This window comes from Diabrotica virgifera, chromosome 8 (genome assembly GCF_917563875.1).
Source record: "Diabrotica virgifera virgifera chromosome 8, PGI_DIABVI_V3a".
NCBI lineage: Eukaryota > Metazoa > Arthropoda > Insecta > Coleoptera > Chrysomelidae > Diabrotica > Diabrotica virgifera.
The window spans coordinates 141,419,451-141,446,155 of NC_065450.1; the positions used below are offsets into that span (position 1 = coordinate 141,419,451).

Sequence of the window (26,705 nt, forward strand, 5' to 3'; positions counted from 1 at the left end):
GGTTAAGGCAGATAAAATTAAACTATATAGCATATGAATTTTTCAATTTCCAAGTAACAAAACTAAATAATTTGTCAAATTTGTATTTTGAAAAACGTCACTTAAAGTATTTTTAATCAAAATTGTGGTTTATTCTCATAAAATAAAGTAGATGAAGTTATTATTGCTGGATAAGCAGAGGTTAATAATATAACAACAAAAATAAAAAATATAATATATTTACAACAATATATGTACACAATGTAAAAATATATTTGTTATTACTTATTGTTTATAAGGATGAATTATCGATACGTCTGCTTTAATTTTATTAATTTGCTTCTGAGCTTGGCGGTGTTTCTTCCTTCTTGATATACTTGTACCTCATTGCCAAGAACGAAAATATCAACATATCGGCCACCATCAGTCCACAATAGAAGAAAAAGTCGTTACTCTAAAATAGAAGAATAATGTGAATCAAAAATAATAATTAAAACGGTATGTGGCACTCCGGGAGTATCCGAGGAGGGGAAACATAGCTTTCTTATCGTCTACGCTCATTGTTTTCAATTTCATTTCATTTGACCAGAGACCAAAGAAATGGAAGAAGAGTATAAAAAAGGGGTACCTCAAAAAATCCCCAACAATAGCCACAAAGAATATGCTAAAAACTAGTTAAACTAAAAGATTAAAGTAAAGAGATAACTTAAATAAAAAGATGACCGCAATCTAAGGGACATGAGAATAACAAAAATAAAAAAATAAAAAAAAATCACAATAAAAAACAAAAAACTCGATTAGGAACATCGAATGTGAAAACGTTAATACCAGGAAAACTGGGAGAAAGTGGCATAAATAATAGCGTATGCAGATAACGTACTAATAGTAGCAATAAAAAAGAACTGTAGAGTAAAAGAACTGGAGAGAATATTCAAAATAATAAAATAAAAAGAAAATGTTTGGAGGTAAATGAACAGAAAACGAAATATATGCATAGTAGAAAGATCAATCTCCAATTATTTTTATTAAAAATGAATTGGTATTAATCTAAAGCAGTAGAAACATTTAAATACCGTGGAATAGTTCTACACATGTCATCTGCACATAAGTAAGGAAAGAACACAAATAGGACAAAGAATACTGAAATGCTATAAAAATACTAAATTACAAATAAAAGGATATTACAAAATAAAAAATTAAGTATAAACACCAAAGAGTAGGTATACAATGATGAGTGCGTAAGAACCGGCAAAATAACGCAACAGATGGAAAACATAAGGTGTTGTCAAGTAAAAAAAAAGATGAAATTAGTAGAGGTGGGAAATTACCGATAGAAACCTATAAATTTACATTACCTCTATCGATATTCTCCCACCTTTAGACGTTAGCTTAAGAGCTAGTTGACTTCAGTCATAATTATACGTATGACGTCGAACATTAACATTTTTTTAATTTCCCGTAAAGTGAAAACGGATTAAAGACAATAAAGCAAATGCCAATAAAAACAGTTTAATTAATCCTAAATTAAATTATCCTAAAATAAATAATTTCTATGATTTGAGATGTCGCATAATTAGCATACACTCTTGTCAAGATGACATGATAATTTAAAATGTTTCTCGACCTCATACATATAATTATGACTGAAGTCAACTAGCCGCGTATAAGAACTAGCTTTATTTCGTCATCATCCAGCCTCAAAAGTCCACTGCTGAACATATGCCTCCTCCCCTCGTTTCCAGCCCCGTCTATCTTGCGCTCTCATACAGTTTTTATTTAGCTTTCTTAAGTCGTCAGTCCATCTTGTAGGCGGTCGACCGACGCTTTTCTTGTCTTCTCTTGGCCTCCACTCCAATAACCTCTTTGTCCATCGCCCATCTGTCATTCTGGCTAGGTGTCCTGCTCATCTCCACTTCAATCTGGCTATCCTTTCTGATTTCTTCGTTTTTGATTTTGTCTCGCAGAGTTTTTCCTAACATTGACCGCTCCATTCTTCTCTGCGTGACTCTTAGTTTGGTAGCCGATGTTAAGGTAAGTGTTTCTGATCCGTACGTCAAGACTGGGAGTACGCACTGATCAAATACCTTTCTCTTTAAGCATGTGGGCAACTCACTTTTAAAAGTTTCTCTCAGTTTTCCAAATGCTGCCCACCCAAGACCGATTCTTCTCTTCAGTTCATGAGTCTGGTTATCCCTGCCAATGGTAATTTCGTGTTCCCTATCTACGAGTTCTATTTCTTTCCCACCAATACTGATGTTCTGGTTGGTTACCAAATTTGTCATTATTTTTGTTTTCGAGATGTTTATATTTAAACCTACATTTTCTGTAGCCACAACGAGATCCTGTACCATCTCTATTGCCATACCTAAATCCTCAGCTACTATGACTATATCATCGGCGAAACGTAAGTTGTTTTGTTTAGGTATTCTCCATCTATTTTTATTCCCTTTGTCATCCAATCCAAACTCTTGAAAGCATGTTCTAAGACCGTATTAAAAAGTTTAGGTGACATATTGGGCCTCCTTGTCTAACCTCTTGTTTTCCATCTTTTGCGTTATTTTGCCCGTTTTTAGCGCACCCATCACTATATTATAAAACAATAAAAAGACCAACATACGCAGCAGAAACTACAATCTTAACTACAAGTCTTACTTAATAAGAAGAAGAAATAATGTTAAAGATCTTGAAATAAAAATGTTTAGAATGATTATGGGATTCGAGAGAATCAACCAAAACGAAATAAGATCATAATAAATTTTGAAATAGATAATGGAATGAAGAGAGAAAACATTGCAAGAAAAATAAAAACACATATGAATAAAGTGGTATGGACATATATTTAGGAAATCCAAAAAGGGAGCTCAATGAAGATTAATGAAGTGGACATCAGCAAGACACAGACCAAAAGGGAGATCCAAGATACGATGGCAGGACCAAGTCCTTCCATCGGACAGAACGAGATTTAAGAACACTGGAAATAAAGACCTGGGCACAGACAGTACTAAATAGAGCAGCTGGGGGACAAGTAATTAACAAGCCTAGACATCCTCAGGACCTGCAAGTAGATGTAGCGTATGGAAAAACTGGTGGACTGATCCACCACAATAAAAAGATCTAAACAGTTCGTCATAATCTACACTTTATTTAGAAATGTACAGTTTGTAAATAATGAAACATAAGTAAATAGTTTTTATGTATGTGACATGTGGGATATATTTTTACATAACTTGGGTCAATAAATATATTAATATAAAATGTTCCAAAATTATTATTTTAATAACCTACCTTTTTATCAAAAATCTCCATGGATGATATAATAACAATAATCAAGTTTCCAAATGCAGTGGTCAATAAAAAGCAAGCTTGCAGTAAAGACTTCATTGAGGCCGGGGCTTGAGAGTACGAAAACTCTAATCCTGTGATCACAAACATAATTTCTGCAGCAGTTATAATAATATATTGAGGAAGTAACCAAGCTATATGGACTGCATTGGGTTTCGTCACTATCGTATAATCCATGTCCATTTTTTTCTGAAAAAAAAAACAATTTTGGAACGAGTACCTAAACAGTATTCAATTCATTAATTATTATTTTACTATACTCCGACAACGACTGCAGACGGCAACTGCAGATGGTAGTTGCAGTTGCTGCCGCGACAGCATTTGCTGTCGTATTCCTTCCAAAGTCAGCAGCAGCGACTTCAGTTACGTGACGGCATCAAACAGTTGAGGTTGGGTATTACATACAAAAATATGGTTTACGAAGTTCTGTTTACTGCAAGAAGATGACGATTTGTTATTGTTTTATTACTGTGGGAGAAATCCCGAGAAAAATGTCGAGACCAACAAAAAGATCTTTTTGTCGCATTTATAGACTATGAGAAAGCTTTCGACAAAGAGTTATTTACACAAGCACTTCAAAACAGCACAGAAGGTATCAAGATAAATGGTGAAAATATAAACAACATCCGTTATGCTGACGAGACAGTCGTCATCGCTGAAAGTGAAAAAGACCTGCAGACGCTACTATAGTATTTTTAAACAGAATTTGTGATACTGGGGAAGAGTTTTAACAAAAAAAAAAAAAAAAGAATGTGTGTGTACTTTGTACGCACGTAAGAAGTTATACTTCTATTATATGATTTCTTAAAAATAAATATACTTTAAACAGTTCGTTTTTATTTTTATTAAACACCAAACTAATTTTGTGCTTACCGCTTTCAAAAAAATAAAAAAAAAAGTATAGGATTGCTCCGGATTCAAACTCAAGACCTCTCGATCTCTGGCCGAATGCTATACCAAATACGCTACGAGGATTCTGTCTGTATCGGTTCTGACGTACACTTCGCTTCAAAAAAAGTGGTACAACTCTTATAACCGAAAATCGTGTTTTTCAAGTTGTGTAAGTTGATCTTGTCACAAGTGTCATTCTAGTTTCTAGGGCAACGTTGCCAGTTCAACGAAAATATTATATCAAACTAGGTAAAAACGGGTCTGTGCGACAGACCGCATTTTTTAACATACTAAAAACTAAAACAATTGTAATTTTCTGTTGTTGTTTAATCTGTTTAATCTCAATTAAGTTGTGTTTTCACATCATCCATACATACTCTGGGCTAATTAGCAAAATACAAGGAAAAGTTATTTACCAGCAATTTTATTACTGGAATCGAAACTTATTATTGTATGTATTAATAATATAGGTATGCAAAGTCCGCAGATAGTGTCCTACTTTTTTTATAAACAAAATGGCGCCCGAAAATCGTGTTTTTTTTTCAATTTTTGCTCTATAACTCCAAAGATTTTAACTTTACACCAAAAACACTCAAATAAAAATTCACCGCAATTAAATTCTGCATAGAGACGTGTTTTTCCCGATTCACTTTGATGAAAACTTTCCCCGGAAAAAGCGGGTTTTTCCAACAAAATCTTTATTTTTCAACTAAAATTTTAGATAAGTAATTGTTAATCAATAATTAAATAACTTGGTAGTGTAAAAGCCCCTTTTTCGAATAGATTATAATTCCAGAAGCCGATGGAAATTTAATGAACAGTTTAGCAACAATTGAATTGTTAATTAAAAATTTACGGTCGCTATAATAACGACAATAATTATGATGCATAATAATAACTACGATTTTTTCATAAAAAGACACTATACCTATCTAATGTACTTTACAGAATTGAAATTGGACTATTTAAGCGGCCTCAGGAATATTTTAAAATTATAAACAATTTTTTGGCTTATAAACAAATAGAATATCTCGGGAAATATTAAACTAAATTAAATTGTGAAAACGGTATTCGAAAAACAGCGGCAGGACGCTTCTTTTAAAAGAAAAAACAAACGTTTAATTACGACGAGTGGTTCCTGAGATACAATCGGTGAAAGTTGACCGGAATTCACGGCAAAGATATAAAGAATAGTATCATAATTTTCAAACCATCACCTTTTTATTTTTGTCCTCTTTTTCCACACCAATTTTCATATCTTTAAAATATTCATAACATATATTATTATAATAAAAACTATCGATAATACGTGTGAAAATTGCCAAAAATAGCAAAATTCCAATCAAAAATTAGGTTGGAGAAAATGTAACCCTCAAAGTTCAAAACCGCTATACGTTAAAAAAATGCATTTTCTCGGCTTCCCATGGAGCAATTTCCTTCATTCTTTTTTTGTTCTCTAATAACTCGAGTAGGACCATCGAACTAACTCATTATTAAATGTCAAACTTGCTTTTGTTTTGTTATAATAAATTAATTTATTTATAAGAACAGAAAACTACATATTTTTTCCAGTTGTAGGCTTTTTTTAGATAAACTTACTAATAAACTATTAGTGTACCTTTTAAAGTTAAAAACATAAATATTTTCATTTGAAAGCTGTATAATTATTTAAACAATTTTTATTTAAACAAATTAAAATTTTGTGTTATAATAAATAAATTAATTTATTATAACAAAACAAAAGCAAGTCTGACATTTAATAATGCGTTAGTTCGATGGCTCTAGTCTAGTTACTTGGGAACAAAAAAAGAATGAAGAAAATTGCTCCATGGGAAGCCGAGAAAATGCATTTTTTAACGTATACCGATTTTGAACTTTGAGGGTTACATTTTCTCCAACCTAATTTTTGATTGGAATTTTGCTATTTTTGGCAATTTTCACACGTATTATCGATAGTTTTTCTTATAATAATATAATTTATGAGTATTTTAAGGATATGAAAATTGGTGTGGAGAAAGAGAACAAAAATAAAAGGGTGATGGTTTGAAAATTATGATCCTATTGTTTATATCTTTGCCGTAAATTCCGGTCAACTTTGACCGGTTGTATCTCAGGAACTACTCATCATAATTAAACGTTTTTAAAAGAAGCGTCCTGCTGCTGTTTTTTGAATACCGTTTTTACAATTTAATTTAGTTTAATATTTTCCGAGATATTCTATTTGTTTATAAGCCAAAAAATTCTTTATAATTTTAAAATATTCCTGAGGCCGCTTAAATAGTCCAATTTCAATTCTGTAAAGTACATTAGATAGGTATAGTGTCTTTTTATGAAAATTGTTGCTAAATTGTTCATTCAATTTTAATCGGCTTCTAGAATTATAATTTTATTTAAAAAATTGAGTTCGCGCGCGTTGTTTCTGAAAGAACGGTTCATTCTGCACAGAAAATGCTATCAAACATTTTGCTCAAAATCTCAGCTACATTTTGTTTAAATCATTTTTTTATACGGCGTAAACATATTCTTGGTAATATGAAGTTTTCGATTTCCCCTCTACGAGGGGTGGTTTTAAAGGGAAGCCCGGGGGGTAGGAGTGGCAATCTTTTTTGCATCTTTTTGGGGTCCCAAAATTGGTATTCTTAGCAAAATTCAGCTAGTTCGTATGATTTTTAGAGGTAAAATCTGATTTTTAGTGGTCGATGGGATTAGATACTTTGGCAATTGTTTTACATTTTTGCAAAATTCTGGAATGTGTTTAATTTTAACAAGAACAATTTTAACAAATATTGTTTTTAACACGATAATCGCTGCAATGTATATAATATTACGGTTCTCTGGGCTGACTTAGCCGTGGTCCATACAGTATAGTAGTCACTGCGAAGCAAGTATGATTCGCGCGACCCTCTAATTAAAATAAGCGTGAATCGTATATGATTCGCGCGGCGTTCAATGTGTATACAGATTTCAGTCCTCTACAAATAGTTTCTCATGTCTTTTGATGTAAAATAATTAGGGAAGCAGGAATTCAACAGTTTAGAATTGCCCATTGTTTCCTATGGCCCGTTTGACTATTCAACACCCGGTATATTTGTATGTGTATATGTATCTCTGTGTGTATATGTGTGAGTCTGTATACATATCATATACATACTCAAATATATTAAAATAGATGAAAATCCGATTATACAGATAAAGAAAAATGAAAAAAACAGAAAAATAAATAGAAAAATGTTCTTTTACGCATGCGCAAAAAAGTGCCCCTTAGCCGATTTTAATTTTGACGTATTTTTGATCTACAAGGGATACTGCAAGCATAAAAGCAAAAAATAGGGTGTTCGATCAACTTTTATTTAGATTTTCTCTTGAACACCGTGTAATGTTAACCTAAAGAAATACACAATAATATGTTTCATTTAATTTGTATAAATGGATTATAAAGCGTTTTTATGAAGCACATTTGTTCGGAATACACTCTAACTGTAATAGAACGAAGGTGACATTTTAGAATAAATTGGTAACACTTATTTGACAGTTGCGGTGATGACACTTCATATTTGTTTATATTCTTTACTATAAGTATCTGTTCTATTATATATTTACTGTTTTTATTATTTACTTTACTATAACAAGATCCTCTACTATAAAAATATAAATTTCACCTAATTTTATCACGACTTGGAATAATAGAGGTATCTGACAACTCTTTTAGTTGTTATTGTAGACAAAGACATTTACAAAGAAACCTATCGGCTTCTCCCAAGAGTTCGGAGCAGTTTTTAATAACTATTAACAATGCAGTGCAAAAACGCTTGAACTGCAAATCTTAAATGATTATAACTGAATTCTTGTTAGTCCTGTCGCCAGGGGGGGTACAACGGCCTCCTTTATTCAGATGGACTTACCCAAGTTTTTTTTATGTATTTTGACCCGTAGAATACGAATTTTTTGGGTAACAGTTGATCCGGATGTCGATAAGTTTGTTATAAACAAAGAACTTGAGGAATTACATAACAGCGATTTCTCGCAAAACAAAACATTTTTTTGTATTTTTTGGGTCATTCTAAGCAAATCATGTTCTTACAAGTTTTTTCGTAGGATGCATAGTTTTCGAGATAAACGCGGTTGAACTTTAAAAAAATCGAAAAATTGCAATTTTTGAACCCGAATATCTTTTGATTAAAAAAGAAAATAGCAATTCTGCTTACCGTATTTGAAAGTTCAAGCCAAATTATATCGGTTTTGATTACTTGCATTGCTAAAAATTTATTTTTTTATTCTTAAATTAAGCTATAAACACATAGTGTTTCCCGTGGAAATACATGCGTTTTAACGCATGCTACGTAGAAATAGCCTCGCTTGCACTTGTACCTGCTCTACCTACTCGTTCGACTTTATATGGGAGATCATTGAAAACATCACTCAAACACTATGTGTTTATAGCTTTGATTAACAGTAAACAAATAAATTTTTAGCAATGCAAATAATCAAAACCGGTATAATTTGACTTGAACTTTCAAATAAGATAAGCAGAATTGCTATTTTCTTTTTTAATCAAAAGTTATTCGGGTTAAAAAATTGCAATTTTTTGATTTTTTTAAAGTTCAACCGCGTTTATCTCGAAAACTATGCATCCTACGAAAAAATTTGTAAGTATATTTTTTTGCTTAGAATGACCCAAAAAATACAAAAAATGTTTTGTTTTACGAGAAATCGTTGTTATGTAGTTCCTCAAGTTCTTTGCTTATAACAATCTTATCGACATCCGGATCAACTGTTACCCAAAAAATTCGTGTTCTCCGGGTCAAAATACATAAAAAAACTTGGGTAAGTCCATCTGAATAAAGGAGTCCGTTGTACCCCCCCTGGCGACAGGACTATGTTCTCTATTTCTTAAGTTTTTATTTATTTACATTGAATATTAATTTGTTTTGTTGTATAATCCACGTTTACAATAATTATGTGATTTATTTAATTTAAAATGAATTCAGGATTTTTTTATACTTTGGCAACTATGTCAACTTAGATCCAGGGGCGTGCGGTGAAATTTTAAACAGGGGAAGCAATGTATAAAAAAAATTGTAAAAACACCTATTTATAATGTAATTCAATTCTTCTACCATTTTTCGAAAACTTGTCTATAACTTCCTTGTACAAACGTGGATATTGTGACATTTCTTTAATCAGATTATATTTAATTGGAAAATAAAACAAGTAAAATCCTTTATAAAACGTATACATACTACTAGGTATACTCCCTAGGGAGTATACATACTACTAGGTATACTCCCTAGGGAGTAAAAGTACCTTGTCTCCCTAGGGACCAAAAGTAGGTACGCCTGTCCTCCCTACAATCAGGTCAGGAAATGTATACTTTCGGTAGAGGTAGGTGGAAAACATATTAGTAACTCACTGGCAATATTTTTTGTGTCAATACTCAATATCCTCAGTCTCATATAAAGCTGTTAGTTCTGAACTTATTGAAATCAAGTGAAAATATTGTCCATAAAGACGCATCAAAGATTTTGTTTGTTTCTCAGGAAAATGTGTTTTTTTTAATGTATTAAAATTGCACAGCTAAAAAAAGTCTCGGTCATCAAAATTCTTAAAACCTATTTTCCATTCGCTGACATATTTGATCGAAAATCTGGTAAATTGTATAGTTGGCGGTAGCACGATTCGACATCTCCAACATTATCAGTGCGTACCTATTCGTTTCCTTTTAGGCTCAAAAATTCTTGCCATCATATTATTCGAGCATTTTTCAAAGTCATCTCTCTCTTTTTGTTAATAATATCTTTAAATACGCTAATTTTTTTACACAGAAACCAATCTCGTTTATCTTGCATTGCAATACATTAAATAAATTATCTGAGAATGGAAATATTTCTGAAAAAAGCTAAGTTATAAAGTAAAATTCAAGTAATCTTTTAAACTATCCAAAAATCCTCTCGAGCTATTTATGGTTTCTGTATCCCACATTTCACATTTTCACCATTTTCCAAAACACTAATACATATTTTATAATATATTTATATAAATAATATTTATATTTAGTATTTATAATATAAATAATTCTATGTATTTATTTATATAAATAATTCAATAAAATCCATCTTCATACTTTCAAAAAATCAGTCAACGAAGCCCGTCATTGTCAAATGCTGGTAAATCCCATTTAAATTCACCAAAAACATCTTCGTATGCAATTGACAAAACTGCTTATAAGCTAAAGATATGCCCCAAATTTGAACTCACCGCTCACCATCTAACCCCGATGATTTTTACATAGGCTTGAGTCGCTGGAGAGAAGCAACTTAAAGATCACTCCGAATACCCCGGAAAAATACGATCATGGTCCGAGTACGGAAGGATGCAGCATACAGCGCTGCTTATACTAGTATGGGTACTTATTTCATTGCTTAGTTATTACTGTATGACAAAAATAGAGTAAAATACGTTTGTCTTTTCTTATTAGGTAGGTACTTGCTGCTTGTACTACATAATTAAATATTCTCGTACGCAACTTAAAATCCTGCTTATTATGTGTTTGTTCAATTTTTTTAAAATTATCTCAGTTACTCAGTTGGTACGGCATTACTACGGAAACCAAGGGAAGCAATGCTTCCCTTGCTTCCATGGACTGCACGCCCCTGCTTAGATCTCTGGCGTAGATAATGACTTGCAACGGTAAGTAAATTAGACGGACTGTACATACATAACTTGAAAGATTTAGCAACTAAACGCCATACTGTCTGTGTGCGCATGCGCGCAGAATTATGAAATTTTACTCTCAATCGCACCTAAAGAAGTATAACTTCAAAAAAAAAAGAAAAAACCACCGTCATCAGTAAGAGGGCTGAAGTCGAAAAAGGATCCAGATTAAAAAGGAATATATCGAACAAGTGGACAAAATGAAGCACCTGGACCAGATCAAATCCCTGTTGAGCTACTTAAACTTTTAGATGAGGAAAACATTACCTACTTGACTACTTTCTTTAACAAAATTTACAACGAAGGAAAAATACCAGATGATTGGTTGGAGTCACTGTTTATAACATTACCAAAGAAAAGCAGGCCCACCAATAGCAGCGATTTTAGACTAATCAGTTTGATGAGTCACACACTTAAGATACTTTTACGTATTATACAAAACCGAGTATTCCTTCTGTGCGAAACTAGAATGGGTAATAAGCAATTTGGATTTAGAAATGGTCTAGGAACTAGAGAAGCACTATTTTGTATGCGCGTTCTATTACAAAAAAGTTGTGAATTCCGAAAGAACGTTTATGTTTGTTTCATCAACTTCGAGAAGGCATTCGACCGACTACAACATGATACACTTTTCGGTTGCCTGCAGGCAGCAGGACTTGACCACTACGCTATAAGACTGCTGAAATACTTATATTACAATCAAGTAGCCTCTATCCAAATTGGAGACAGTCGTACTGAAAAACTGCCGATAAAACGTGGAGTACGACAAGGTTGTGTTTTATCACCCACCCTTTTTAATCTGTACTCTGAAGAAATCTTTAGGGAGGCTTTGGATGACAGACAAGAGGGAGTAAGGCTAGGCGGAGAAGTAATCAACAATATTAGATACGCTGACGATGCAGCCATTCTTGCTGAAAATTTACAAGATCTTCAGACACTACTAAATCTAGTCAGTGAAGCAAGTTATCGGAGTGGCCTTAAAATCAACATTTCAAAGACAAAGTGGATGGCAGTTGGAAAGATTAATATAGATCAAGGTCAGCTTTCTCTTGATGGAGAGGAGTTAGAACGGGTAAATCATTTCAAGTACCTTGGCAGCTGGTTAAATGTAAATTGTGACTCTGATGAAGAGATAATAACTAGGATCGAAATATCACGGAAGGCTTTTATGACCTGGAAACCAGTTTTATGTAACAGAAACCTGTCTATGAATATTCGAAAGAAGGTGCTGAAATGTTATGTGTGGTCTATCCTATTGTATGGTTGTGAGACATGGACGTTAAAAACCACAATGCTAAACAAAATAGAAGCATTCGAATTGTGGTGCTATCGACGAATCCTAAAGATATCGTGGGTTTCGCACACTTCCAATGAAGATGTTCTTCAAATGCTGAATTCAGAACGTCTGCTCATAAGCATCATAAAGAGGAGAAAAACAGAATACTTCGGCCATATAATTAGAGGACCTAAATACCATCTGCTTCGCCTTATAATACAAAGAAAAGTGGAGGGAAAGAGATGGATTCGTCGAAAGAAACTTTCATGGCTGCGTAATATTAGACAATGGTGTGGCTGCACAGTAGAAGAATTATTTCGCGCAGCAGCCGATACAGAGATATTTCAAGAAATTCTAAACATGATGAAGGCCAACGTCTAGATACAGACTACAGACACGGCACCTAAAGAAGAAGAAGGACAAAATGAAATACTTAGGAGTCTGGATTACAGAAGATCTAAATTCGAAATGAGAAATTCCATCAAGAATAGAGCAATCAAGAACAGCCTTTTTGAAGATGAGGAAATTTCTGAGTAGATAACCAAGGACTCAATCTGCAATACAAAGGTTGCAATCTGCAATTTTACCATGCAATACCGCATTGTAAAATGTTATATCCACTCTATTCTTCTTTATGGTGTCGAAGCTTGAACTATTAATGTTGACTTAATGAGAAAGCTGGAAGCTTTTGAGATGTGGCTTTCTATAGGCCTGGATCCCGCGTACCAAAAAAAGTTTATTAATAACAAGTTACAAATTTGTTAATAGCTTAACGGTGTCTAGTCGGAAAATGTTGATGTACGGGAACACTGGAACAGGTTAATTGTGGAACAGGTTACAGGTTTCGAATGCCAAACTACGAAAACGTCACATGTATTTTGTCGGACGACAGAACTTTCAATTTATTTGTTAGCCTTTCATTAAACTCTCATGCAAAAATCAGACTGCTATTTACCACCAATATAAATCCTGTCGTTTGACATGTTCTACGTGTCGAACTTATTAAAATGACCAACATATTTGTCGGACAAACATTTTTTCAAATATTATATAAAGTTTGCTATTGAAGAAATTTAAAAACAACCTGCTAGTTTTCACAATCATAACCTTGTTAGGATGACACGTTCCACAATTAAAATCACGTTCCACAATTAAAATGACGTTCCACAATTAAAACTTTCCCTGTTCCAGTGTGCCCATACATCAAACTTTGTCCGGCTAGACACCGTTAAGCTATTAACACATTTTAAGTTTGCTAATCAACTTTTTTTGCTACGCGGGATCCAGGCCTATTAGGAGGATGTTGAAAATACTGTGTAGACCAGGGCAGATCTGTGAAGAAACGTCTATTTTTGGATGTGCGAGGTGGCATTCGAATTTTTGCAGATAAAGTTAGGTGACAACTTTAACAATAATAATTGACTTACGCTCCTTCTTAAATATGCCCGGAACATTAATAAAAAATTAAAACACTTAAAAATTTCGAAAAACATCGATTTTTTTCTACTTTTTTTGCTTATAACTTTAAAACGATTCATTTTGGAACAAAGTCGTAGGGAAAATAAATAAAGATAACACAGCCCAACAAAAAAATTTTTTGTCTTGCTGCCGAAAAAAAATCAACTGATTTTGGTTAATTTATCTGTGCTGATTCCAAAAATACAAACCTTTTCTTTGTATCAGCTCTAGTTTTCGAGATATAACATACTCATGAAATACTTAAATATTCTTACATTTCTGTATAATCCACCACTATAGCTGCATTATATCTTCTGCCTTTTTTCTCAGCTAGATGATATGGTATTTTGTAACAACATTAAAGGACTGTTATAGAAAAAATGGGTGTATCGGAGTATACACCAGATCACTGGCGTCTTATTATCGACAGTTACAAACGAAGTTTAAAGTGCGTCCTTCTACATAATGGCAACAAATATGGAAGTATACCAATTGGGCATTCTACAAAAATGAAAAAAGAATAAAAAAAGAACAATATCGCTGGTGCTAACAAATATCAATTATGATCAACAATATCAACATCAGTGGGCACTCTGTGTTGATTTTAAGATGATGAACTTTCTCCTGGGACAACAAGGTGGCTATACAAAATATCCTTGTTTCCTGTGTCTTTGGGATAGCAGGGCTAAGGACCAACACTAAAGTATACGAAAGTGGCGTTCTATAGATGCTTTAGTTTAAGGGAAAGCTACCGTAGGTAACGAAGCATTGGTCGACCGAGAGAAAATAATATACTCCGTTACATATTAAGCTCGGGCTGATGAAACAATTTGTAAAGGCCCTAGACCAGAATCGTCCTTGTTTTGAATACTTGTCCAACAAATTTCCTGCACTTAGTAAAGAAAAATTGAAAGTCTGAATATTTGATGGGCCTCAGATACGACAACTTATAAAATATTCGCATTTTACAGAATCGATGACTGAAATTGAAAGTCTGAATATTTGATGGGCCTCAGATACGACAACTTATAAAATATTCGCATTTTACAGAATCGATGACTGAAATTGAAAGTCTGAATATTTGATGGGCCTCAGATACGACAACTTATAAAATATTCGAATTTTACAGAATCGATGACTGAAATTGAAAGTCTGAATATTTGATGGGCCTCAGATACGACAACTTATAAAATATTCGCATTTTACAGAATCGATGACTGAAATTGAAAGTCTGAATATTTGATGGGCCTCAGATACGACAACTTATAAAATATTCGCATTTTACAGAATCGATGACTGAAATTGAAAGTCTGAATATTTGATGGGCCTCAGATCCGACAACTTATAAAATATTCGCATTTTACAGAATCGATGACTGAAATTGAAAGTCTGAATATTTGATGGGCCTCAGATACGACAACTTATAAAATATTCGCATTTTACAGAATCGATGACTGAAATTGAAAGTCTGAATATTTGATGGGCCTCAGATACGACAACTTATAAAATATTCGCATTTTACAGAATCGATGACTGAAATTGAAAGTCTGAATATTTGATGGGCCTCAGATACGACAACTTATAAAATATTCGCATTTTACAGAATCGATGACTGAAATTGAAAGTCTGAATATTTGATGGGCCTCAGATACGACAACTTATAAAATATTCGCATTTTACAGAATCGATGACTGAAATTGAAAGTCTGAATATTTGATGGACCTCAGATCCGACAACTTATAAAATATTCGCATTTTACAGAATCGATGACTGAAATTGAAAGTCTGAATATTTGATGGGCCTCAAATACGACAACTTATAAAATATTCGCATTTTACAGAATCGATGACTGAAATTGAAAGTCTGAATATTTGATGGGCCTCAGATACGACAACTTATAAAATATTCGCATTTTACAGAATCGATGACTGAAATTGAAAGTCTGAATATTTGATGGGCCTCAGATACGACAACTTATAAAATATTCGCATTTTACAGAATCGATGACTGAAATTGAAAGTCTGAATATTTGATGGACCTCAGATCCGACAACTTATAAAATATTCGCATTTTACAGAATCGATGACTGAAATTGAAAGTCTGAATATTTGATGGGCCTCAGATACGACAACTTATAAAATATTCGAATTTTACAGAATCGATGACTGAAATTGAAAGTCTGAATATTTGATGGGCCTCAGATACGACAACTTATAAAATATTCGCATTTTACAGAATCGATGACTGAAATTGAAAGTCTGAATATTTGATGGGCCTCAGATACGACAACTTATAAAATATTCGCATTTTACAGAATCGATGACTGAAATTGAAAGTCTGAATATTTGATGGGCCTCAGATACGACAACTTATAAAATATTCGCATTTTACAGAATCGATGACTGAAATTGAAAGTCTGAATATTTGATGGGCCTCAGATACGACAACTTATAAAATATTCGCATTTTACAGAATCGATGACTGAAATTGAAAGTCTGAATATTTGATGGGCCTCAGATACGACAACTTATAAAATATTCGCATTTTACAGAATCGATGACTGAAATTGAAAGTCTGAATATTTGATGGGCCTCAGATCCGACAACTTATAAAATATTCGCATTTTACAGAATCGATGACTGAAATTGAAAGTCTGAATATTTGATGGGCCTCAGATACGACAACTTATAAAATATTCGCATTTTACAGAATCGATGACTGAAATTGAAAGTCTGAATATTTGATGGGCCTCAGATACGACAACTTATAAAATATTCGAATTTTACAGAATCGATGACTGAAATTGAAAGTCTGAATATTTGATGGGCCTCAGATACGACAACTTATAAAATATTCGCATTTTACAGAATCGATGACTGAAATTGAAAGTCTGAATATTTGATGGGCCTCAGATCCGACAACTTATAAAATATTAGCATTTTACAGAATCGATGACTGAAATTGAAAGTCTGAATATTTGATGGGCCTCAGATACGACAACTTATAAAATATTCGAATTTTACAGAATCGATGACTGAAATTGAAAGTCTGAATATTTGATGGGCCTCAGATACGACAACTTATAAAATATTCGCATTTTACAGAATCGATGACTGAAATTGAAAGTCTGAATATTTGATGGGCCTCAGATCCGACAACTTATAAAATATTCGCATTTTACAGAATCGATGACTGAAATTGAAAGTCTGAATATTTGATGGGCCTCAGATACGACAACTTATAAAATATTCGAATTTTACAGAATCGATGACTGAAATTGAAAATCTGAATATTTGATGGGCCTCAGATACGACAACTTATAAAATATTCGCATTTTACAGAATCGATGACTGAAATTGAAAGTCTGAATATTTGATGGGCCTCAGATACGACAACTTATAAAATATTCGAATTTTACAGAATCGATGACTGAAATTGAAAGTCTGAATATTTGATGGGCCTCAGATACGACAACTTATAAAATATTCGCATTTTACAGAATCGATGACTGAAATTGAAAGTCTGAATATTTGATGGGCCTCAGATACGACAACTTATAAAATATTCGCATTTTACAGAATCGATGACTGAAATTGAAAGTCTGAATATTTGATGGGCCTCAGATACGACAACTTATAAAATATTCGCATTTTACAGAATCGATGACTGAAATTGAAAGTCTGAATATTTGATGGGCCTCAGATCCGACAACTTATAAAATATTCGCATTTTACAGAATCGATGACTGAAATTGAAAGTCTGAATATTTGATGGGCCTCAGATACGACAACTTATAAAATATTCGAATTTTACAGAATCGATGACTGAAATTGAAAGTCTGAATATTTGATGGGCCTCAGATACGACAACTTATAAAATATTCGCATTTTACAGAATCGATGACTGAAATTGAAAGTCTGAATATTTGATGGGCCTCAGATACGACAACTTATAAAATATTCGCATTTTACAGAATCGATGACTGAAATTGAAAGTCTGAATATTTGATGGGCCTCAGATACGACAACTTATAAAATATTCGCATTTTACAGAATCGATGACTGAAATTGAAAGTCTGAATATTTGATGGGCCTCAGATACGACAACTTATAAAATATTCGCATTTTACAGAATCGATGACTGAAATTGAAAGTCTGAATATTTGATGGGCCTCAGATACGACAACTTATAAAATATTCGCATTTTACAGAATCGATGACTGAAATTGAAAGTCTGAATATTTGATGGGCCTCAGATCCGACAACTTATAAAATATTCGCATTTTACAGAATCGATGACTGAAATTGAAAGTCTGAATATTTGATGGGCCTCAGATACGACAACTTATAAAATATTCGCATTTTACAGAATCGATGACTGAAATTGAAAGTCTGAATATTTGATGGGCCTCAGATACGACAACTTATAAAATATTCGAATTTTACAGAATCGATGACTGAAATTGAAAGTCTGAATATTTGATGGGCCTCAGATACGACAACTTATAAAATATTCGCATTTTACAGAATCGATGACTGAAATTGAAAGTCTGAATATTTGATGGGCCTCAGATCAGACAACTTATAAAATATTCGCATTTTACAGAATCGATGACTGAAATTGAAAGTCTGAATATTTCATGGGCCTCAGATACGACAACTTATAAAATATTCGAATTTTACAGAATCGATGACTGAAATTGAAAGTCTGAATATTTGATGGGCCTCAGATACGACAACTTATAAAATATTCGCATTTTACAGAATCGATGACTGAAATTGAAAGTCTGAATATTTGATGGGCCTCAGATACGACAACTTATAAAATATTCGCATTTTACAGAATCGATGACTGAAATTGAAAATCTGAATATTTGATGGGCCTCAGATACGACAACTTATAAAATATTCGAATTTTACAGAATCGATGACTGAAATTGAAAGTCTGAATATTTGATGGGCCTCAGATACGACAACTTATAAAATATTCGCATTTTACAGAATCGATGACTGAAATTGAAAGTCTGAATATTTGATGGGCCTCAGATACGACAACTTATAAAATATTCGCATTTTACAGAATCGATGACTGAAATTGAAAGTCTGAATATTTGATGGGCCTCAGATACGACAACTTATAAAATATTCGCATTTTACAGAATCGATGACTGAAATTGAAAGTCTGAATATTTGATGGGCCTCAGATACGACAACTTATAAAATATTCGCATTTTACAGAATCGATGACTGAAATTGAAAGTCTGAATATTTGATGGGCCTCAGATACGACAACTTATAAAATATTCGCATTTTACAGAATCGATGACTGAAATTGAAAGTCTGAATATTTGATGGGCCTCAGATCCGACAACTTATAAAATATTCGCATTTTACAGAATCGATGACTGAAATTGAAAGTCTGAATATTTGATGGGCCTCAGATACGACAACTTATAAAATATTCGCATTTTACAGAATCGATGACTGAAATTGAAAGTCTGAATATTTGATGGGCCTCAGATACGACAACTTATAAAATATTCGAATTTTACAGAATCGATGACTGAAATTGAAAGTCTGAATATTTGATGGGCCTCAGATACGACAACTTATAAAATATTCGCATTTTACAGAATCGATGACTGAAATTGAAAGTCTGAATATTTGATGGGCCTCAGATCCGACAACTTATAAAATATTCGCATTTTACAGAATCGATGACTGAAATTGAAAGTCTGAATATTTGATGGGCCTCAGATACGACAACTTATAAAATATTCGAATTTTACAGAATCGATGACTGAAATTGAAAGTCTGAATATTTGATGGGCCTCAGATACGACAACTTATAAAATATTCGCATTTTACAGAATCGATGACTGAAATTGAAAGTCTGAATATTTGATGGGCCTCAGATCCGACAACTTATAAAATATTCGCATTTTACAGAATCGATGACTGAAATTGAAAGTCTGAATATTTGATGGGCCTCAGATACGACAACTTATAAAATATTCGAATTTTACAGAATCGATGACTGAAATTGAAAATCTGAATATTTGATGGGCCTCAGATACGACAACTTATAAAATATTCGCATTTTACAGAATCGATGACTGAAATTGAAAGTCTGAATATTTGATGGGCCTCAGATACGACAACTTATAAAATATTCGAATTTTACAGAATCGATGACTGAAATTGAAAGTCTGAATATTTGATGGGCCTCAGATACGACAACTTATAAAATATTCGCATTTTACAGAATCGATGACTGAAATTGAAAGTCTGAATATTTGATGGGCCTCAGATACGACAACTTATAAAATATTCGCATTTTACAGAATCGATGACTGAAATTGAAAGTCTGAATATTTGATGGGCCTCAGATACGACAACTTATAAAATATTCGCATTTTACAGAATCGATGACTGAAATTGAAAGTCTGAATATTTGATGGGCCTCAGATCCGACAACTTATAAAATATTCGCATTTTACAGAATCGATGACTGAAATTGAAAGTCTGAATATTTGATGGGCCTCAGATACGACAACTTATAAAATATTCGAATTTTACAGAATCGATGACTGAAATTGAAAGTCTGAATATTTGATGGGCCTCAGATACGACAACTTATAAAATATTCGCATTTTACAGAATCGATGACTGAAATTGAAAGTCTGAATATTTGATGGGCCTCAGATACGACAACTTATAAAATATTCGCATTTTACAGAATCGATGACTGAAATTGAAAGTCTGAATATTTGATGGGCCTCAGATACGACAACTTATAAAATATTCGCATTTTACAGAATCGATGACTGAAATTGAAAGTCTGAATATTTGATGGGCCTCAGATACGACAACTTATAAAATATTCGCATTTTACAGAATCGATGACTGAAATTGAAAGTCTGAATATTTGATGGGCCTCAGATACGACAACTTATAAAATATTCGCATTTTACAGAATCGATGACTGAAATTGAAAGTCTGAATATTTGATGGGCCTCAGATCCGACAACTTATAAAATATTCGCATTTTACAGAATCGATGACTGAAATTGAAAGTCTGAATATTTGATGGGCCTCAGATACGACAACTTATAAAATATTCGCATTTTACAGAATCGATGACTGAAATTGAAAGTCTGAATATTTGATGGGCCTCAGATACGACAACTTATAAAATATTCGAATTTTACAGAATCGATGACTGAAATTGAAAGTCTGAATATTTGATGGGCCTCAGATACGACAACTTATAAAATATTCGCATTTTACAGAATCGATGACTGAAATTGAAAGTCTGAATATTTGATGGGCCTCAGATCAGACAACTTATAAAATATTCGCATTTTACAGAATCGATGACTGAAATTGAAAGTCTGAATATTTCATGGGCCTCAGATACGACAACTTATAAAATATTCGAATTTTACAGAATCGATGACTGAAATTGAAAGTCTGAATATTTGATGGGCCTCAGATACGACAACTTATAAAATATTCGCATTTTACAGAATCGATGACTGAAATTGAAAGTCTGAATATTTGATGGGCCTCAGATACGACAACTTATAAAATATTCGCATTTTACAGAATCGATGACTGAAATTGAAAATCTGAATATTTGATGGGCCTCAGATACGACAACTTATAAAATATTCGAATTTTACAGAATCGATGACTGAAATTGAAAGTCTGAATATTTGATGGGCCTCAGATACGACAACTTATAAAATATTCGCATTTTACAGAATCGATGACTGAAATTGAAAGTCTGAATATTTGATGGGCCTCAGATACGACAACTTATAAAATATTCGCATTTTACAGAATCGATGACTGAAATTGAAAGTCTGAATATTTGATGGGCCTCAGATACGACAACTTATAAAATATTCGCATTTTACAGAATCGATGACTGAAATTGAAAGTCTGAATATTTGATGGGCCTCAGATACGACAACTTATAAAATATTCGCATTTTACAGAATCGATGACTGAAATTGAAAGTCTGAATATTTGATGGGCCTCAGATACGACAACTTATAAAATATTCGCATTTTACAGAATCGATGACTGAAATTGAAAGTCTGAATATTTGATGGGCCTCAGATCCGACAACTTATAAAATATTCGCATTTTACAGAATCGATGACTGAAATTGAAAGTCTGAATATTTGATGGGCCTCAGATACGACAACTTATAAAATATTCGCATTTTACAGAATCGATGACTGAAATTGAAAGTCTGAATATTTGATGGGCCTCAGATACGACAACTTATAAAATATTCGAATTTTACAGAATCGATGACTGAAATTGAAAGTCTGAATATTTGATGGGCCTCAGATACGACAACTTATAAAATATTCGCATTTTACAGAATCGATGACTGAAATTGAAAGTCTGAATATTTGATGGGCCTCAGATCCGACAACTTATAAAATATTCGCATTTTACAGAATCGATGACTGAAATTGAAAGTCTGAATATTTGATGGGCCTCAGATACGACAACTTATAAAATATTCGAATTTTACAGAATCGATGACTGAAATTGAAAGTCTGAATATTTGATGGGCCTCAGATACGACAACTTATAAAATATTCGCATTTTACAGAATCGATGACTGAAATTGAAAGTCTGAATATTTGATGGGCCTCAGATCCGACAACTTATAAAATATTCGCATTTTACAGAATCGATGACTGAAATTGAAAGTCTGAATATTTGATGGGCCTCAGATACGACAACTTATAAAATATTCGAATTTTACAGAATCGATGACTGAAATTGAAAATCTGAATATTTGATGGGCCTCAGATACGACAACTTATAAAATATTCGCATTTTACAGAATCGATGACTGAAATTGAAAGTCTGAATATTTGATGGGCCTCAGATACGACAACTTATAAAATATTCGAATTTTACAGAATCGATGACTGAAATTGAAAGTCTGAATATTTGATGGGCCTCAGATACGACAACTTATAAAATATTCGCATTTTACAGAATCGATGACTGAAATTGAAAGTCTGAATATTTGATGGGCCTCAGATACGACAACTTATAAAATATTCGCATTTTACAGAATCGATGACTGAAATTGAAAGTCTGAATATTTGATGGGCCTCAGATACGACAACTTATAAAATATTCGCATTTTACAGAATCGATGACTGAAATTGAAAGTCTGAATATTTGATGGGCCTCAGATCCGACAACTTATAAAATATTCGCATTTTACAGAATCGATTTCTGAAATTGAAAGTCTGAATATTTGATGGGCCTCAGATACGACAACTTATAAAATATTCGCATTTTACAGAATCGATGACTGAAATTGAAAGTGTGAATATTTGATGGGCCTCAGATACGACAACTTATAAAATATTCGCATTTTACAGAATCGATGACTGAAATTGAAAGTCTGAATATTTGATGGGCCTCAGATACGACAACTTATAAAATATTCGCATTTTACAGAATCGATGACTGAAATTGAAAGTCTGAATATTTGATGGGCCTCAGATACGACAACTTATAAAATATTCGAATTTTACAGAATCGATGACTGAAATTGAAAATCTGAATATTTGATGGGCCTCAGACACGACAACTTATAAAATATTCGCATTTTACAGAATCGATGACTGAAATTGAAAGTCTGAATATTTGATGGGCCTCAGATCCGACAACTTATAAAATATTCGCATTTTACAGAATCGATGACTGAAATTGAAAGTCTGAATATTTGATGGGCCTCAGATACGACAACTTATAAAATATTCGAATTTTACAGAATCGATGACTGAAATTGAAAGTCTGAATATTTGATGGGCCTCAGATACGACAACTTATAAAATATTCGCATTTTACAGAATCGATGACTGAAATTGAAAGTCTGAATATTTGATGGGCCTCAGATCCGACAACTTATAAAATATTCGCATTTTACAGAATCGATGACTGAAATTGAAAGTCTGAATATTTGATGGGCCTCAGATACGACAACTTATAAAATATTCGAATTTTACAGAATCGATGACTGAAATTGAAAATCTGAATATTTGATGGGCCTCAGATACGACAACTTATAAAATATTCGCATTTTACAGAATCGATGACTGAAATTGAAAGTCTGAATATTTGATGGGCCTCAGATACGACAACTTATAAAATATTCGCATTTTACAGAATCGATGACTGAAATTGAAAGTCTGAATATTTGATGGGCCTAAGATACGACAACTTATAAAATATTCGCATTTTACAGAATCGATGACTGAAATTGAAAGTCTGAATATTTGATGGGCCTCAGATCCGACAACTTATAAAATATTCGCATTTTACAGAATCGATGACTGAAATTGAAAGTCTGAATATTTGATGGGCCTCAGATACGACAACTTATAAAATATTCGAATTTTACAGAATCGATGACTGAAATTGAAAGTCTGAATATTTGATGGGCCTCAGATACGACAACTTATAAAATATTCGCATTTTACAGAATCGATGACTGAAATTGAAAGTCTGAATATTTGATGGGCCTCAGATACGACAACTTATAAAATATTCGCATTTTACAGAATCGATGACTGAAATTGAAAGTCTGAATATTTGATGGGCCTCAGATACGACAACTTATAAAATATTCGCATTTTACAGAATCGATGACTGAGATTGAAAGTCTGAATATTTGATGGCCCTCAGATACGACAACTTATAAAATATTCGAATTTTACAGAATCGATGACTGAAATTGAAAGTCTGAATATTTGATGGGCCTCAGATACGACAACTTATAAAATATTCGCATTTTACAGAATCGATGACTGAAATTGAAAGTCTGAATATTTGATGGGCCTCAGATCCGACAACTTATAAAATATTCGCATTTTACAGAATCGATGACTGAAATTGAAAGTCTGAATATTTGATGGGCCTCAGATACGACAACTTATAAAATATTCGAATTTTACTGAATCGATGACTGAAATTGAAAGTCTGAATATTTGATGGGCCTCAGATACGACAACTTATAAAATATTCGCATTTTACAGAATCGATGACTGAAATTGAAAGTCTGAATATTTGATGGGCCTCAGATCCGACAACTTATAAAATATTCGCATTTTACAGAATCGATGACTGAAATTGAAAGTCTTCTTATTTGATGGGCCTCAGATACGACAACTTATAAAATATTCGAATTTTACAGAATCGATGACTGAAATTGAAAATCTGAATATTTGATGGGCCTCAGATACGACAACTTATAAAATATTCGCATTTTACAGAATCGATGACTGAAATTGAAAGTCTTTATATTTGATGGGCCTCAGATACGACAACTTATAAAATATTCGAATTTTACAGAATCGATGACTGAAATTGAAAGTCTTCTTATTTGATGGGCCTCAGATACGACAACTTATAAAATATTCGAATTTTACAGAATCGATGACTGAAATTGAAAATCTGAATATTTGATGGGCCTCAGATACGACAACTTATAAAATATTCGCATTTTACAGAATCGATGACTGAAATTGAAAGTCTTTATATTTGATGGGCCTCAGATACGACAACTTATAAAATATTCGCATTTTACAGAATCGATGACTGAAATTGAAAGTCTTTATATTTGATGGGCCTCAGATACGACAACTTATAAAATATTCGCATTTTACAGAATCGATGACTGAAATTGAAAGTCTTCTTATTTGATGGGCCTCAGATACGACAACTTATAAAATATTCGAATTTTACAGAATCGATGACTGAAATTGAAAATCTGAATATTTGATGGGCCTCAGATACGACAACTTATAAAATATTCGCATTTTACAGAATCGATGACTGAAATTGAAAGTCTTTATATTTGATGGGCCTCAGATACGACAACTTATAAAATATTCGAATTTTACAGAATCGATGACTGAAATTGAAAATCTGAATATTTGATGGGCCTCAGATACGACAACTTATAAAATATTCGCATTTTACAGAATCGATGACTGAAATTGAAAGTCTTTATATTTGATGGGCCTCAGATACGACAACTTATAAAATATTCGAATTTTACAGAATCGATGACTGAAATTGAAAGTCTGAATATTTGATGTGCCTCAGATACGACAACTTATAAAATATTCGCATTTTACAGAATCGATGACTGAAATTGAAAGTCTGAATATTTGATGGGCCTCAGATACGACAACTTATAAAATATTCGCATTTTACAGAATCGATGACTGAAATTGAAAGTCTGAATATTTGATGGGCCTCAGATACGACAACTTATAAAATATTCGCATTTTACAGAATCGATGACTGAAATTGATAGTCTGAATATTTGATGGGCCTCAGATACGACAACTTATAAAATATTCGCATTTTACAGAATCGATGACTGAAATTGAAAGTCTGAATATTTGATGGGCCTCAGATCCGACAACTTATAAAATATTCGCATTTTACAGAATCGATGACTGAAATTGAAAGTCTGAATATTTGATGGGCCTCAGATACGACAACTTATAAAATATTCGCATTTTACAGAATCGATGACTGAAATTGAAAGTCTGAATATTTGATGGGCCTCAGATCCGACAACTTATAAAATATTCGCATTTTACAGAATCGATGACTGAAATTGAAAGTCTGAATATTTGATGGGCCTCAGATCCGACAACTTATAAAATATTCGCATTTTACAGAATCGATGACTGAAATTGAAAGTCTGAATATTTGATGGGCCTCAGATACGACAACTTATAAAATATTCGAATTTTACAGAATCGATGACTGAAATTGAAAGTCTGAATATTTGATGGGCCTCAGATACGACAACTTATAAAATATTCGCATTTTACAGAATCGATGACTGAAATTGAAAGTCTGAATATTTGATGGGCCTCAGATCCGACAACTTATAAAATATTCGCATTTTACAGAATCGATGACTGAAATTGAAAGTCTGAATATTTGATGGGCCTCAGATCCGACAACTTATAAAATATTCG

General features: G+C 32.9%; 1 protein-coding gene across 1 annotated transcript in view; it reads right to left on the bottom strand.

The window, feature by feature from the left end:
• Positions 1-202: 202 nt before the first annotated feature.
• The window catches only part of LOC114344696 (peptide transporter family 1-like), a 142,738-nt gene continuing 116,235 nt past the window's right edge, over positions 203-26,705 (bottom strand). The window contains exons 9-10 of the mRNA XM_050658470.1: positions 3,265-3,510; positions 203-433 (exon numbers count right to left, since the gene is read on the bottom strand). Of these exons, the coding sequence (XP_050514427.1) occupies positions 311-433; positions 3,265-3,510 (369 nt within the window). The 3' untranslated portion in view covers positions 203-310. The remainder of the gene's footprint in view (positions 434-3,264; positions 3,511-26,705) is intronic.